The sequence below is a fragment of the Enhydra lutris genome, unplaced genomic scaffold (genome assembly GCF_002288905.1).
Source record: "Enhydra lutris kenyoni isolate GAN:26980312 unplaced genomic scaffold, ASM228890v2 scaffoldscaffold5, whole genome shotgun sequence".
In the NCBI taxonomy this organism is placed as follows: domain Eukaryota; kingdom Metazoa; phylum Chordata; class Mammalia; order Carnivora; family Mustelidae; genus Enhydra; species Enhydra lutris.
In genome coordinates this window covers 35769885-35784745 of record NW_019154089.1, presented here as the reverse complement: position 1 = coordinate 35784745, position 14861 = coordinate 35769885, and the positions used below count along the sequence as shown (strand labels likewise).

Sequence of the window (14861 nt, the reverse complement as noted above, 5' to 3'; positions counted from 1 at the left end):
TATTCCCTTAATAGTATGCTGCCTGGAACAGAATATAATGCCCAGCAAAACAAATGGTGCTGTCATTTACCTGCCCTTCTCATCCTTGTGCAACCTAGAATTAGCTGATTTGGCATCTGTTATTAAATCATTGACTTCTGTCGAGCTTATCATCAGCTAAAACTCATAAGTACTGTTATTTTTTTCTTTTTAACATTCATACGGTTGCCAAGCCACATCTGCCACATCCTGCAATTGTTTCTCATACTTTGGATCTATAGATTTTAGCTTCTATTTGAGCAGTTTCTTAGCAATATTCTGCTGGGGGCAACTTCAGTTTTTATACATAACATAAAGAAGCTTCTTTACAGTATTTGGAATAAACTGAGCATCTGGGCCAAGTAAGCAATAGAGTTGTTTCTTGGTTGTTGGGGAGGGGTGGGGAAATTTGTCAGTCCCTGTGTCCTGTCCCTTTTCCCTCAGTAATATGCAGGATTCACCTGGAAGGCTGTATTCCTCAGACACTTTGGTGTGTTAGAAAAGACTAGCAATTGGCTGTTGTTTGCATAGATGATTACATTAGTTGATTCCTGGAATATATAGCACTAGAGAGATGCTGAGGGGTCTTTTAGTTCATTGCCCTGTACCCCTTGCTGCACATTTGGGGTAAATAAAGAGAATTGTTCCATGCTACTAAGGGAACTGGTGATGCAGTCAGCCTCAGAACCCAGGCCTTCTGACATACATACATAGATATTGACATACTGGCTTTGCTTGGATAGCAGCTTTCAACTGCTCCTATTAAGATACGTTATAGATATTCCTCCCACCCCCCACCCAGCCCTCTTATGAGTTTAACTGCCCCAGAGCTAGATGACTTCTTCGAATCCTTCCAGAATGTAAGTAAATGATGCCCTCTTAGATATTTAGCAAAGTCACTCTGAGCTGCTTGCAAGGTAAGAGTCCTGGGGTCAGGGGAGGAGGGTTACTGGTGACCTCCAAAGAATACAGGATGGGCCAGAGGTCGTGGTGGAGAGAGAGAGGAAGTTATCTGTGGCTCCGGAACCTGGTGGGGAATCTGAGCAGAACTGGATGATTTGGAGGGGATTTTTTTCAATGCAGCAAGGTTCTTTTTCTAATGCATGCAGGAGAAAAATAAGATGCAGCCAGGAATATTCAGGTTCTCATCCTCTGAGAGCTTGACTCCTGGGGAAGGTGAACATGGATACAATATATCTGTTGTTCAGTGTTCAAAGAAATCAGCTGGAAGGAGGGGATAGTTACTCCCAACCAAAGGAAACAGGGAAGGCTTCCTGGAAGCACCTGTCTGCATCTTCCCCCACCCATCCCACGCAATGCCTCACCTTTGCTCTGTCCAGGTGTGTGATGGCAAATTTAAAAATTTATGAGTGGGTCACTGAGAAGGTTGGGAGATAAAAGCCAAGTGAGCTCAGCCTGTCCATGTGTACTTTGCACTTTTCCCATTTCCCTTGATATCAGGCACTGTCACTGAACTTAATTCATAGTGCAGCTATCACTGAGCTGCTGTGACAATGGCTGCTTCTGCCCCGGAGCCCACCGCAGGCTTGGAGCTAAAGGCCCCAGCTACTGGAGGTCTTAGCAGTGACCCTGTCCCCCCAGCTACCATGTCCACGCAGAGACTTCGGAATGAGGACTACCATGACTACAGCTCCACGGACGTGAGCCCAGAGGAGAGCCCATCTGAAGGCCTAAACAATTTCTCTTCCCAGGGCTCCTACCAGCGATTTGGGGAAAGCAACAGCACAACGTAAGTAGGTGTTTCCTCTTCTGTCCTGGGTGTGATTCATGTTTTTACATTCTGTGTTGGTAACAGAGTCTCCCTTGGAGGCATTCTTGCTCCCCCATTTTATCCATTCCCCATTTTACAGATGGAAGGAAGATATAAAGAGATTGGGTGAGTAACAGCTCTAAGATTTGAGTTCCTTGCTGACCACTCTTTCCATCTGCATCTGTTTTATATTCTTTGCTCCTTTCAGCTGTGTTGGTCCCAGAAGGCTGGTGCTGAACTTAAGAGAAACTTCTAGAGAGACCATTCTCTTAATTCAGAACCATGGGTCATCTGTGCTAGAACCTCAAATACTTCTAGGCTCAATTGGAAGCTTCATTTGCAGAGTCTCGCCCAAACTTCTGCCCCATCACCAAACAGTCAGTTCATTTGGCTGCAGAAATGGTAAGAGGGAGGAAGGAATAATTTCTCCTGCCCTTAAAAACTTTGAGGTTGAGGAGCGCCTGGGTGGCTCAGTCAGTTAAGCCTTGAGCTCTTGATTTTGGCTCCAGGTCAGGATCTCAGGGTTGTGAGATCGAGTCTCACATTGGGCTCCACACTGGTCGTGGAGCCTACTTATGATTCTCTCTTTTCCTCTCCCTCTCCCCTCCCCACTCTCTCTCTTTCCTCCCTATCTCTTAAAAAAAAAAAAAAAAATCAAGGGGTTGAGAAAAAGAGGTCTGCCTAGCATTGTTTAGGCATATTAGCTCTCGCGAATCTTTCTTATCTCTAGAAACTGAATTCCATCCATGACTCATCTGGGTGGAGTTTGGCCCTCTCTGGGCCTTAGTTTCCCCAAATGTAAGAGAAAATTGAGGACCGCACTGTGAAGCTGCGCTGACTGCTATTCACCCACTTGAATTAGAAGATTCAGAGGAGGGTTTTCTACCCCACTGAGTTCTCTAACTCAATCCTGAATCAACAGACCCCTGATATTTTCTCTAGATCCCAACATTCCACCTTTTTTGGCTCTTCTGTTTATTCCTCAAGCTTAGCTATTATCCTTTCTGTGTTCCTTTGTGGGATGGATGTGACTTATCAAGGGAATCCTTTATGTACTAGACTTAAAATGCTGTCGGGAGTGACTGCCCAAGCCAACTATCAAAGATTCTCTTGGAGGTCATTACTGGTGAAGCTCACTCTGGCTACAGTGTCTCCTGGAGCAGGGCATTTTCTCTTGTAAACAGGGATAGACTGAGAGGATGTGGTCTGTCCACATTAGCACTAGCTGATTTCTGCTCCTAAAGATACAGTCTCTATAGTTTATTTCTCATGTGGCATGCATTTGTGGATTCCCCCATTTGCTTGCAGTGTTGGCTGATGGGAAAGGTTGCATAGAAAACAACTGGAAGCAGTGAGGACCATCTTTCCCCTGTTTTCTTAACCTGTCCACTCAGTTGGCTTCCTCCAAGCAGGAGATGCAGCCAGTAGCGTGTGAGAGCTTCCCTTCAGAAGTCATACTCATTGTGAAATGCTTCTTCCAACTTTCTCTCTCTATAGTTTTCCTTCCAGTATTTGCTCCTTCTTGTTCTCACCCATCAGCTTGTCTGTGCAATGCTTGCCATATGGTGTCTAGATTTTCATTTTTAAAGGGATTTCTCTAAAGTTCAGAACCAACCACTAGCAACTTCAGGGTGGTAGTTCACAGGTTTTGTGTGTATTGAAAGTAATGTGTGCCTGTTAACTATCCTGATTACCTTTTTTTTCACATTGGGTTATGACTAGTGGTCAAACTAAAATTATTTCTCCTTGCTTGTTAGAAATTGAGAAAATCAGGAGATACCTTCCTTGGGCTTGTATTGGCATGTTTTCCAGGGTATGATTTGTTGTGAGGGCCCATCCTGCCCTGATACTGTGATATATGGAAAGGAAAGTCCATCTGTAAATGATGTTAGGTATCGCAAGTGACCCAGGGAAAGTACTCCCTTGGACATGAAGAGTTGGCTGAGTGCTTGCCTGGGGCCCAGATCCACGTAAGCATTTATGTGTAGGAAACGTGCCAGGTATGCTTAAGGTGATCGCAAATCTCTGATACGGCAGAGTATCAGAGACAAGTTTTTGAGCTGGATTCCTTGTCTCCCGTGCCTTGCCCCACCCTGTTATCTAGTTTGCCAAGGAGCAGAGAACGCAGAACAAAGTACAAGGAACAAAATACAAGGAATAAAGTACATGCATGCATCTAACTGGCTCTTCTGAAGGTTAGGGGTTCAGTGGAAATCCCTAACCAGGGGCGCACATAGGATGCCCAGACACTTGCATCCTGGTACGTTTGTGAGGTTATTTCCCAACACTTGATGGTGTCCAGCTATCGACGGCCTTGACAACAGCCTCATTTTATTCTATTGGGAAGTTCTTCTTCTTGTTGCCATATCGGTCACATTATAGCAGCTGTTGGTTGAGCTTTGGTTCTTTTTCCCCAGGCTGGCAGGCTGAGAAACCAGTTGACCAAAACTGCTTCATCTATCTAGGGCAGCCATTTGCAAAGTGCGGTCTGCAGACCCTGTGGGGGACCATTTCAAGAAGTCTGTGAAATTGAAACTGTTTTCACAATAACGCTGAGATGTTATTTATCTTTTCACTGTGTTGGCGCTTACATGGATGATTCAGCAGCAGTGGTGGGTAAAATTGCTGATACATTAGCATAAACCAGGGCCGTGCCACCAATTTCTGCTAGTCATCGTATTTTCTTGCTGACACACACAAACAAAGAATAAGCCATTGTCACTTACGCAGGTCCTTGATGAAGTGGTCAAATTACTCATTTTATTATTTAACCCTTCAGTACAGGGTTTTAAATAATCTGCCTGGCCAAATAGGAAGTAGACATGAAATACTTCTACTGTGTACCAAATATGATACTAGTCTCAAGGACAAGACCTTGAGTGATTATTGGAATTGTAAACTGAACTAGCTGCTTTTTGTTTTGTTTCTTTTCTTTCATAGAACACTGTTTTTGCTAGGAAGAACTAACAAACTGTAGGTTATTCAGACCTGAGTATTTGACAGTACTGAATACTTCATTTCTTGAAAATGAAAGGAATGAGACCATCACCTCAAGAAAAATAACCAGTGGTATTTGTTGCCCACAATAAAATTTGAGCTTTCAAGCAAAACTAGAAAAAAAAAAAAACAACTAATATCCAACACTGAACTTGACAGCTTCCCTCTACTTAGAGACTTCTGATAAGATCGGTGATATTAATAAATGTGATTTTTTTCAGATATTGTATAATGAAATGTGCCAGCATTTGAAAGATTGGTATCTTCCAAATGGCCAGTGATACTAGAAAATTGTGCATGAGTTTAAGATCCATTTGAAGGGCAAGATCACCATTAGTGGTTTTTTTTTAACTTTATTTTATTTTTTCAGTGTTCCAAGATCCATTGTTTATGCATCACACCCAGTGCTCCATGCAATACGTGCCCTCCTTCACACCCACCACCAGGCTCACCCAGCCGCTCAACCCCCTCCCCTCCAAAACCCTCAGTTTGTTTCTCAGAGTCCACAGTTTCTCGTGGTTCATCTCCCCCTCTGATTTCCCCCAACTCCCTTCTCTCCTTCTCCGTGTCCTCCGTGTTATTCCTTATGTTCCACAAGTAAGTGAAACCATATGATAATTGACTCTCTCTGACTGACTTATTTCACTCACCAGTAGGTTTTAATATGATAGGATATCAAAAAGTTAAGAATCCTCATTATAACTAACTTCCTAAGAAATAACAACCATGTGTCGAATTTCGGGGTAGTATCAAAGGAAAATTACCACAGTTATCTAAAGAGACTATTAAAACACATTCCAACTGCATGTCTGTATGAGGACAGATTTTCTTTATGTACTTCAACCAAAACAACATAACAACAGATTGAGTGGAGAAGTAGATAATCCAGCTGTCAAACAAGACATTGAAGAGTTTTGCAGAAAAAGTAAATTAGTGCCATTTTTTATTTTGGAAAATAGAATTACTTTTCATTAAAAATTTGTTATTCTAAAAAATAATAACAGTTTAAGGGGTGCCTGGGTGGCTCAGTCAGTTAAGTGTCTGCCTTTGGCTTGGTTTGTGATTGCAGGGTCCTGGAATCAAGCCTTGCATCGGACTGCCTGCTCAGCCTTGAGCCTACTTCTTCCTCTCCCTCTGCCTCTGCCCCTAACCACCTTGTGCTCTTTTGCTTGCTCTCTCTCACTCTTACAAATAAATGGATAAAAATCTTAAAAAAAAATGATAACAGTTTAGAAAAATCTGTTATTTATATTTATGGATCGATAAACCATTGGCCACACTAATCCAAAAGAAAAGAGAGAAAGCCCAAATTAATAAAATTATGAATGAAAAGGGAGAGATCACAACTAACACCAAGGAAGTGGAAACAATCATCACAAGTTATTATCAACAGTTATATGCCAATAAGCTAAGCAACCTAGATGAAATGGATGCATTCCTGGAAAACTATAAAATCCCAAAATTGAACCAGGAAGAAATCGACAACCTAAATAGACCGATATCTAGTAACGAGATTGAAGCAGTGATCAAAAACCTCCCAAAAAACAAGAGCCCAGGACCTGATGGATTCCCTGGGGAATTCTACCAAACTTTCAAAGAAGAAATAACACCTATTCTCCTGAAGCTATTTCAAAAAATTGAAGCAGAAGGAAAACTTCCAGTCTCTTTCTATGAAGCCAGCATTACCCTGATCCCCAAACCAGGCAAAGACCCTACCAAAAAGGAGAATTTCAGACCAATATCACTGATGAATATGGATGCTAAGATTCTCAACAAGATCCTAGCAAACAGGATCCAACAGCACATTAAAAAGATTATGTGGTTTTAAAATTTTAATTAATAATTTTTTGATTTCTCAACTTTTACTTGTAGTATATATCACCAGACATAACTCATAAAAGGAAAAGCTGTTTGATATCCTCAATAATTTATAAGTGTATAAAGGGCTCCTGAGGAAAAAAAAAAGTGTAAAAACTACTGATTTAGAACTTAAACAGAACTACAGAGATTTTCAGGGTTCACTCCTTATATCCCCCGTAGTTAAGACTTTGCAGTCCATGGAGTTAATTTTGTGATACTCTGTGGCTTGGGGTGATCCAAGCTTGGGGCCATTGATGGAAAAGAATTATGTTGGCCAGTTGCCTAGAATCCTGGTGTTTTTGAGCTGAAGAGACGTTGGCAAGTAAGCTGTCCTATCCAGTCCCCTCACTCTATTAATTAGACAAAGTTCCAGCTGAGGGAAGGGAATTGTCATATGAAGTTAACTGTCAGAGCCAGGACTAAAAGGGGACCTGATCCCCTACAAAACCCGGCTCAGACATTTTAGGGAGGCCTCTGGTAAGCAGGTGAGTTTTGCTACAATGCTTACCTTTGCCTGGAGTGGATTAAACATTTGCTAAGATAGACATTTGTGTGGTTCATCATTCTGCCTGTAATCTCTTGGTCAGTGGCTGCTGATAATGAAGGAGTCACCTCACCCTTCTACCCTTGCTGTCCTTAAGCTGTTTCCTCAGGAGAGTCCAGGAGAGTGCTCAGCCTGTTCTCATTCAGATTCAAAGGCATTTTCTTGATCTTTCCTGAAAAACTTTGGGACAGTAGGAAGGTCAAGAAGTTTTCTTCCTGGAGGTAGGAGAAAGGTTACTAAAAGTAAAATTCCATTTCAGAGAGTAGATAGGTCATATTTATTATGGTCTTTATTAGTTAACACATGTTATTTGCTTTCAGTTTCTACTGAATTGCAGATGTGAAGAAATACATGGAAGCATCATTTAGGAGGGATTAGGGTGTTTGTGCAAAAAAATTTCCAGACAGTGCCAGTGACCAAATCTTGAGTGAGTCTGTGATTGAGGGCAAAGTGATGGTGTATTTGACCTGTTTTTTATCCTGGAGGCAACAGGATAGAAAGTCCGCACAGGGGAGCACTTCTCTGGGGTCAGTCCTTTGAGCAGTTCTCATTCTCTACAGATTGATCACCATCACCCCACCCAGGTGGCCACAAAACAACATACTCCTTTGCATTGGTGCCCCGAGTCTCTCTCTGGGCTTGTATTCCCAGACCTTTCTTCCTCATGGGCACACTGGCAAGCTCTGCCTGTCCTGCTGGGCTCGGCTCGGGTCTCCCCTCTGTGAACCCTCAACTGCCTCCCCTCCCTGAGCACTGTTCCTGGGCACTTCTCAAGAAGTCAGCTTTCTGTCTGGGTGGTTATTAATGTATCTGACTTATTTTCCTTGAGACATTATTGATTTCTAGAGACCAAGGTCCATATCTGATTCTTACTTACTTCTACCACTATATTAACACAATGTTTTACATATAACAGGTAGTATTTGCTGAGTGAAAAAATGAATGAGGATACATGAGAGGCTTAATAATTACAGCTTGAGGTAGACAGTCTGTATAACAGGTGAGGGGAAAATCTGTCCTCAAGGCAAAAGGATAAATGAGGTGGCATTTGAAGAGCACTTCTCCAGTCCTAGGACTGTGGCAATACAAAGTACACCAGGGACTTGCCAATTATGGTATATTCCTTTTGATCTGTGTACTTTGCATAACATTTTCTGTTATGGATTCTGGGCTCCTATTTTTTATTTCCCTCATCCTTCTCTCACACCAGTGTCTGTCCTTCACACTTATGCTTGTCATCCTCTGTTGCAGTGTTGAATCTGAGTCTTTACAATGGACAACTCTGGTGAAATGTAGGCCAGGGCTGCTAGGAAAGGATACAGTGCCTACAGAGAGCCCTGGTGTCCCTCTGGTCTAATCTCCAAGAGAGCTGGGGTTCTTGGAGATGCCACAGGGAACAGAGCTTACAGCACAGAGGCCAGGAGAGGACTCGGGGGTCAGACTGTCTGGGTTTGAATCCTGGCTAAACTCTTCACTAGGTGTGTGGTCTTGAGCAAGTATCTTCCTCATCCATAAAATAAAGTTAATACAGATCTCATAGGGTTGTTGTGGAAATTGAATGAGAAAATGCATGAAAGCACTTAGTACGTGCTACATGATTAATAAGTGTTAGCTATCATTAATGTTAACATGCCCTCGTCTACTTTCTTCCCACTTCAGATGGTTCCAGACTTTGATCCACCTGTTAAAAGGCAACATTGGCACTGGACTCCTGGGACTGCCTCTGGCCGTAAAAAATGCTGGCATCTTGGTAAGGGTCTGTATTGGCGAAGGGAAGTATCATGACAAATTTTAGGAGGTGGTGTGTGTTTTTTTAAATCTTTCATTTAAAACATTTTAAAATGGAAACCTTTTTAATTCAGCTGAAGAGAGCAAAATTCAGGTGTTCATTCACTTAAACATATTTATTAAATAGTTATTGAATATGTTTCTGTGTGTTAGATGTCGTTTTAGGCTCTGAATATTATTGGTGAATAAAAAAGAGAAAGATTCTCGCCCTCATGGAGCTTACTCTGTGGTGAGGAGGATGTACTTAAAATGTCTCAGAGTTTCTATCAATAATATTAACTAATGAATTAGTAATAGAAGTTTGTTAGTTTTCTACATATTCCTTCCACACCCCACCCCTAGGAGGCTAACTCTGAGAATTTTACTTTTTCTTTTATGATTCATCCCCTATAGACTATAATCTAAAGCCATTTGGCTTCTCTTAGAGCTGGAGATAGCTCAGAGATGTGGAGGCATTGCTGTAATGAGAACTTGCCTCGTCCCTCCATCCCTCACATCTCTTCTTCCCAGACCACAGGAGCCTTCTGTTTGGCTGATTTATAGCTGTCTTGGAACAGCCTTATCTTGTGCCATTCTTCTCCATGAGGTTAACTCTTTCACAGGCAGGCTAAGGTTCCAATGGTGCCCTTCTTGCCAAGCTAATCTCCATGATCACATTTCTCTCTCTAATGTGGTGCCAGAAGTTCTGTCACTGGAGGGTACCTTAGTAGTGTTTTGATCATTTCCAAATCCGGCCTCCACTGGGCTCACTCCTAATTCTACCTGCTCGTCTCTCTCTTTCTTATCCACAACACCGGTCTCCAGATGGGTCCCCTCAGCCTGCTGGTGATAGGCCTCGTAGCTGTGCACTGCATGGGTATCCTGGTGAAATGTGCTCACCACTTCTGCCGCAGGTGAGAGCCCCCTGAGCTGCCCAGTTGCCCTTTTGGGTTCTGTTACCATCACTGAAAGAGAGGACTAACCCAGACCACTCTAAATTGTTTTGTGCTAGCCAAACGAAGGTGGCTGCTAGTTATGGCAGCATTCCCTTTCCCTGGCTATTTCTGTGTTCTTTTTCAGTCTGTTGTCATCTGTCGTATTTACTTATGTCCAGTGGACAGAGACCACATTCTCCTTCCGTGCACTGTGTAGTATTTACCTCACTGAAATGATTCTACCAGATGGTCGTTAATTATAAGAAACTAACTGGCCTGTTGACTTCACATTTTCTGGTCCTTGAAAGCATTAGATATAGGACTCAGTGGTTCTCCAGGATGACAGGTGGGGTACTGGTCCAGGTCTCGATGATCTACCTTTTTCTGTCGCTTATTGTCAAACCTACACATTCTGCCCTTCCTCTCCCCAACCCCAGACTGAACAAGCCTTTTGTGGACTATGGGGATACAGTGATGTACGGACTGGAATCCAGCCCCAGCTCCTGGCTCCGGAACCATGCACACTGGGGAAGGTAACCAGTTTTCTCTTTTGTTGCTGCTGTGAACTCCCAGAGCGGAGGCCTCCAGACAGGAAGGTGAGATGTGGCAGATAGTGTGAGCAGTGGAAAGAGTATTGGGCCTGTGGGTTTAGCTTCTAGCTCAGATCTGCCAACAGTCATCTGGTGACCTTGGCTCTGTGATCCCTATCTTCTCTGATCTCAGTTTCCTCATTGGTAAACTGGCCATTCCAGCTTGGCAGTCCATGACCAGTGATTATTTTTTAATTTACTCATTTGTTCAGTAAAGATATTTAAGCACTGTCTTATAAGTGTTGCAGAACAATTCTAGGTATTGGGCAAATTATGTGGTCCTGGCCCTCTAGGGTCTTGTAGTCTCTGTAAGGAGAAGGATATGTGGGAAGCTTGAGGACAAGAGATCAAGAATAGTCTAGAGCAGTGGAGGGAGTATCATGAGCTATAAGTGTATCCTGGGAGCTCAGATAGGGAGGAGATTTAAGGAATGTTGCCTGTCCCAGATGAGAAGTGCTCAGGATGGGTGCTTTAAGGGCAGGACACTGGGCAGGAGAAGGAAGGCTTCAAGGAAGAGATGAGCTGAGCTAGAACCAATGATTTATTGGGGAAAGACACATTTCAAGAGGAGGGGGAGGGTTGGAAATTTCTCCTTATGGCAACTTTTTGTATGCCTAGAGGGAAATATTCTAATTTCTGTTTCCTGTTTGAAGAAATGATATGTGTATAGCTAGAGAATTGATATCATCAGGGGCCAAATCCTTTTCTTTTAAAATGTATTTATTTATTTGAGAGAGAGGTAGAAAGAGAGTGCACTTGTGTGCATGAGGGTGGGCAGAGGGAGAGAAAGGATCTTAAGGAGACTCCCTGCTGAGCACAGAGCCCATTGCAGGGCTCCATCTTATGACCCTGAGATCATGACATGAGCCGAAATCAAGAGTCAGATGCTAACCGACTGAGCCACCCAGGTACCCCTCTATTCTTTTTAAATTGAACTACATGAAAGCTCTGTTCTCTAGGAAAATTCCTTCTTGTGGTCATTGGGAGGCTTTTATAGTTCACACTATAAACCTGTGATGCAGGTTTACTTTGTGATTCTTTTAGCAGGATCATTCCCTGGGACTGGGAGAAGCCATAGTGCCAAGTGGCCACCATTGGTTGGCTGGTCGGTTGTTGACTGAGTGTTTCTTCCCTCCCTCCCTCCTTTCCATCATTTTTCTCTTTTCTCCTATCTTCCCCTCTGTTTTTCTCTCTTTCTCCCCAACTCTCACCTCTCTTTCCCCCTCGTTTTCCTTCCTTCCTTATTCCCTTACTTCCTTTCTTTAATGAAGTTAATTTGTGTTCGTGGTAAAAAAAATTTTTTTTGAGCGAGATAAGCATTCATAAAGTGAAAAATGAAAGTATAGGCTGGTCATGGTTAAATGGGTATACTTTTGGAATTTTCTGTATGTATACAAACATACACATGTTCTTAACGTCTTTTTACACAAATTTTTGCATACTATTTGGAAATTTTTTTTTCTATTAAAAGCCCTAGACATATCTGTATCAGCACATATAGGTTTAATATATCCTTTTTCCCTGCTGTGTACTACTACTCCATTTAAGAAGGGTCTGTCATTTAATCATTTTCATTTTGATGACCCTTCAGGTTGTCACCAGCTATTGTTGTAACAGTGCTTCCACCAGCGGTCTGTTCTGGTACATCTCTTCCTGTGTACTTATGTGACAGTAGGTTGGTTCTTGGATCCAAGTTATAAAAAGAGATCATGAAGGGGTCTACTTCCTAGGCTTTATGCTGAGGGCTCCTGTAGCTTTAGAACAAACAGTGTGAAGTGGCATAGGCCTGCCGTGGGGAGGGAGAAGTCAAGTGACTGGTCTATGGTCCTGGTGTATGTGCTCCACTCTGGCCATTCTGATCTCGGGATTGCCTGACCCCATGCAGCATTCTACACAACACACAGCAAAGGGACCTCAGTCACCACACAGATAGGACCTTCTTCACCTTCCTCCAGAGCTCCAGACTGGTGGCAGCTAGCACAATTTCTCCTTTTATCAGGGCACACTCATCCTTCTCACCTGGTGGGAAGTGTCTGTGATGACCTGGGAAAAAGCACTGTTCAAACACCTATCTCTCTGGGGATCTTGCTTTTAATCCTCCTGATCTTTGTATTCTTCCCTTCCCCATCTGCAGGCGCGTTGTGGACTTCTTCCTGATTGTCACGCAGCTGGGATTCTGCTGTGTCTACTTTGTCTTTCTGGCTGACAACTTTAAACAGGTAGGGCTCTGGTTTAAAGAAAAAAAAAAAGTGACAAGAGATGAGTGGCGTTTTAGTTTAGGATTCATCGTAAGCCAGTTTTGGTCAACAAAAGAATTAAGATTTTAACATTTTACATGGAATAGCGTCTTTTGTTTAATTTCATCTAAAGACCTAGGGCACTGAGAAACTTCAGGATACCTTGTCTGTCCTCCTGTCTTCAGGTAAGATATGATCAAACCAGCTGAGACAGTTGGGTTGCTGATGACAACTGTGAAGATCTTGGAAGATGGTTCTGTAGGGCCTTGTTCACATAAGGAGCCTTCAATTAGGAGCCTCTTTGGGTGGGAGGTCCACTGGCCTTTGCCATTTAAGAGGCCTTTTCTGATGCATTTCTCTCCCTCAATTTAGGTGATAGAAGCAGCCAATGGGACCACCAACAACTGCCATAACAATGAGACAGTAATTCTGACGCCCACCATGGACTCGCGACTCTACATGCTCACCTTCTTGCCCTTCTTGGTGCTGCTGGTTTTTGTCAGGAACCTCCGAGCCCTGTCCATCTTCTCTCTGTTGGCCAATATCACCATGCTGGTTAGCCTGGTTATGCTCTACCAGTTCATTGTCCAGGTAAGAGAGCCAAGGCTCTCCCTCTGCCTATTATATGATCAAAGAAGCAAACAAAACAAGTAAATGGAACATAAATAAGGGTATGTTATTTATGTATGGTATATTTAGATTAGGAGTTCTCAACTTTGGCACTAGTGACATTTTGGGTGAGATAGTTTTTTGTCACGGAGGGGGCTATGCTGTGCAACACGGGATGTTTAGTAGCATTCCTGGTTTCTACCTACTAGGTGCCAGTAGCAGCTGTGCCCAACTTATGACAAACAAAAATGTCCCCAGACACTGAAAAATGTGCTGGGGGGGTGGGGACAGTGGTATGTGTGTGTGTGCAAAATCATCCCCATTGAGATCACTGGCTTAGACTTTTTTCCAAATAGGTAGTTAATACATGAATCATTGTATAATGGGAAAATAGAAAAATAGTAAGGTGAAAGCAAGAATCGACTTTTCTAACTTAATATTTAGATAAAATAATTGCTTACCACTCCTGTTATTTATTTATTCATCAAAATTATAAATCCAGTGATTATCCGCTCCCCCTTACATAGCCCAGGTGGGCAGGTGTGTAGGTAGTACAAGAGAGGACATCTCTATGTTGATGGGTAGAAGACCAGGCTGAGAAAAATGTGCCCTCAAACACTGTGGCTCTTTATGGATGAGACAGTGCATTTTGCCAAGACTGGAGAAAAGGAAAAGAGTGAGAGCCAGTGAATAAAAGCATAACTTTAAAAAAGGTATTACAAGTTGGTGCAGCCACTTTGGAGAACAGTGTGGAGATTCCTCAAGAAATTAAAAATGGAGCTTCCCTATGACCCTGCAATTGCACTACTGGGTATTTACCCCAAAGATACAGATGTAGTGAAAACAAGGGCCATCTGTACCCCAATGTTTATAGCAGCAATGGCCACGGTCACCAAACTGTGGAAAGAACCAAGATGCCCTTCAACGGACGAATGGATAAGGAAGATGTGGTCCATATACACTATGGAGTATTATGCCTCCATCAGAAAGGATGAATACCCAACTTTCGTAGCAACATGGACGGGACTGGAAGAGATTATGCTGAGTGAAATAAGTCAAGCAGAGAGAGTCAATTATCATATGGTTTCACTTATTTGTGGAGCATAACAAATAGCATGGAGGACATAGGGAGATGGAGAGGAGAAGGGAGTTGAGGGAAATTGGAAGGGGAGGTGAACCATGAGAGACTATGGACTCTGAAAAACAATCTGAGGGTTTTGAAGAGGCAGGGGGTGAGAGGTTGGGGGAACCAGATGGTGAGTATTGGAGAGGGCATGATTGCATGGAGCACTGGGTGTGGTGCAAAAACAATGAATACTGTTACGCTGAAAATAAATTTAAAAAAATTAAAAAAAAAAAAAGGTATTGATATTTAATTCCCTAAAGAACTCATCAGTACAGGGGCGCCTGGGTGGCTCAGTGGATTAAGCCTCTGCCTTCAGCTCAGGTCATGATCTCAGGGTCCTGGGATCAAGCCCTGCATCAGGCTCTCTGCTCAGCAGGGAGCCTGCTTCCTCCTCTCTCTCTGCCTGC

General features: G+C 42.9%; 1 protein-coding gene across 1 annotated transcript in view; it reads left to right on the top strand.

The window, feature by feature from the left end:
* The first annotated feature begins 1620 nt into the window (after positions 1–1620).
* Positions 1621–14861, top strand: part of LOC111140876 (solute carrier family 36 member 1) — a 34855-nt gene continuing 21614 nt past the window's right edge. The window contains exons 1-6 of the mRNA XM_022493114.1: positions 1621–1768; positions 8850–8940; positions 9783–9871; positions 10330–10425; positions 12617–12701; positions 13092–13310. Of these exons, the coding sequence (XP_022348822.1) occupies positions 1626–1768; positions 8850–8940; positions 9783–9871; positions 10330–10425; positions 12617–12701; positions 13092–13310 (723 nt within the window). The 5' untranslated portion in view covers positions 1621–1625. The remainder of the gene's footprint in view (positions 1769–8849; positions 8941–9782; positions 9872–10329; positions 10426–12616; positions 12702–13091; positions 13311–14861) is intronic.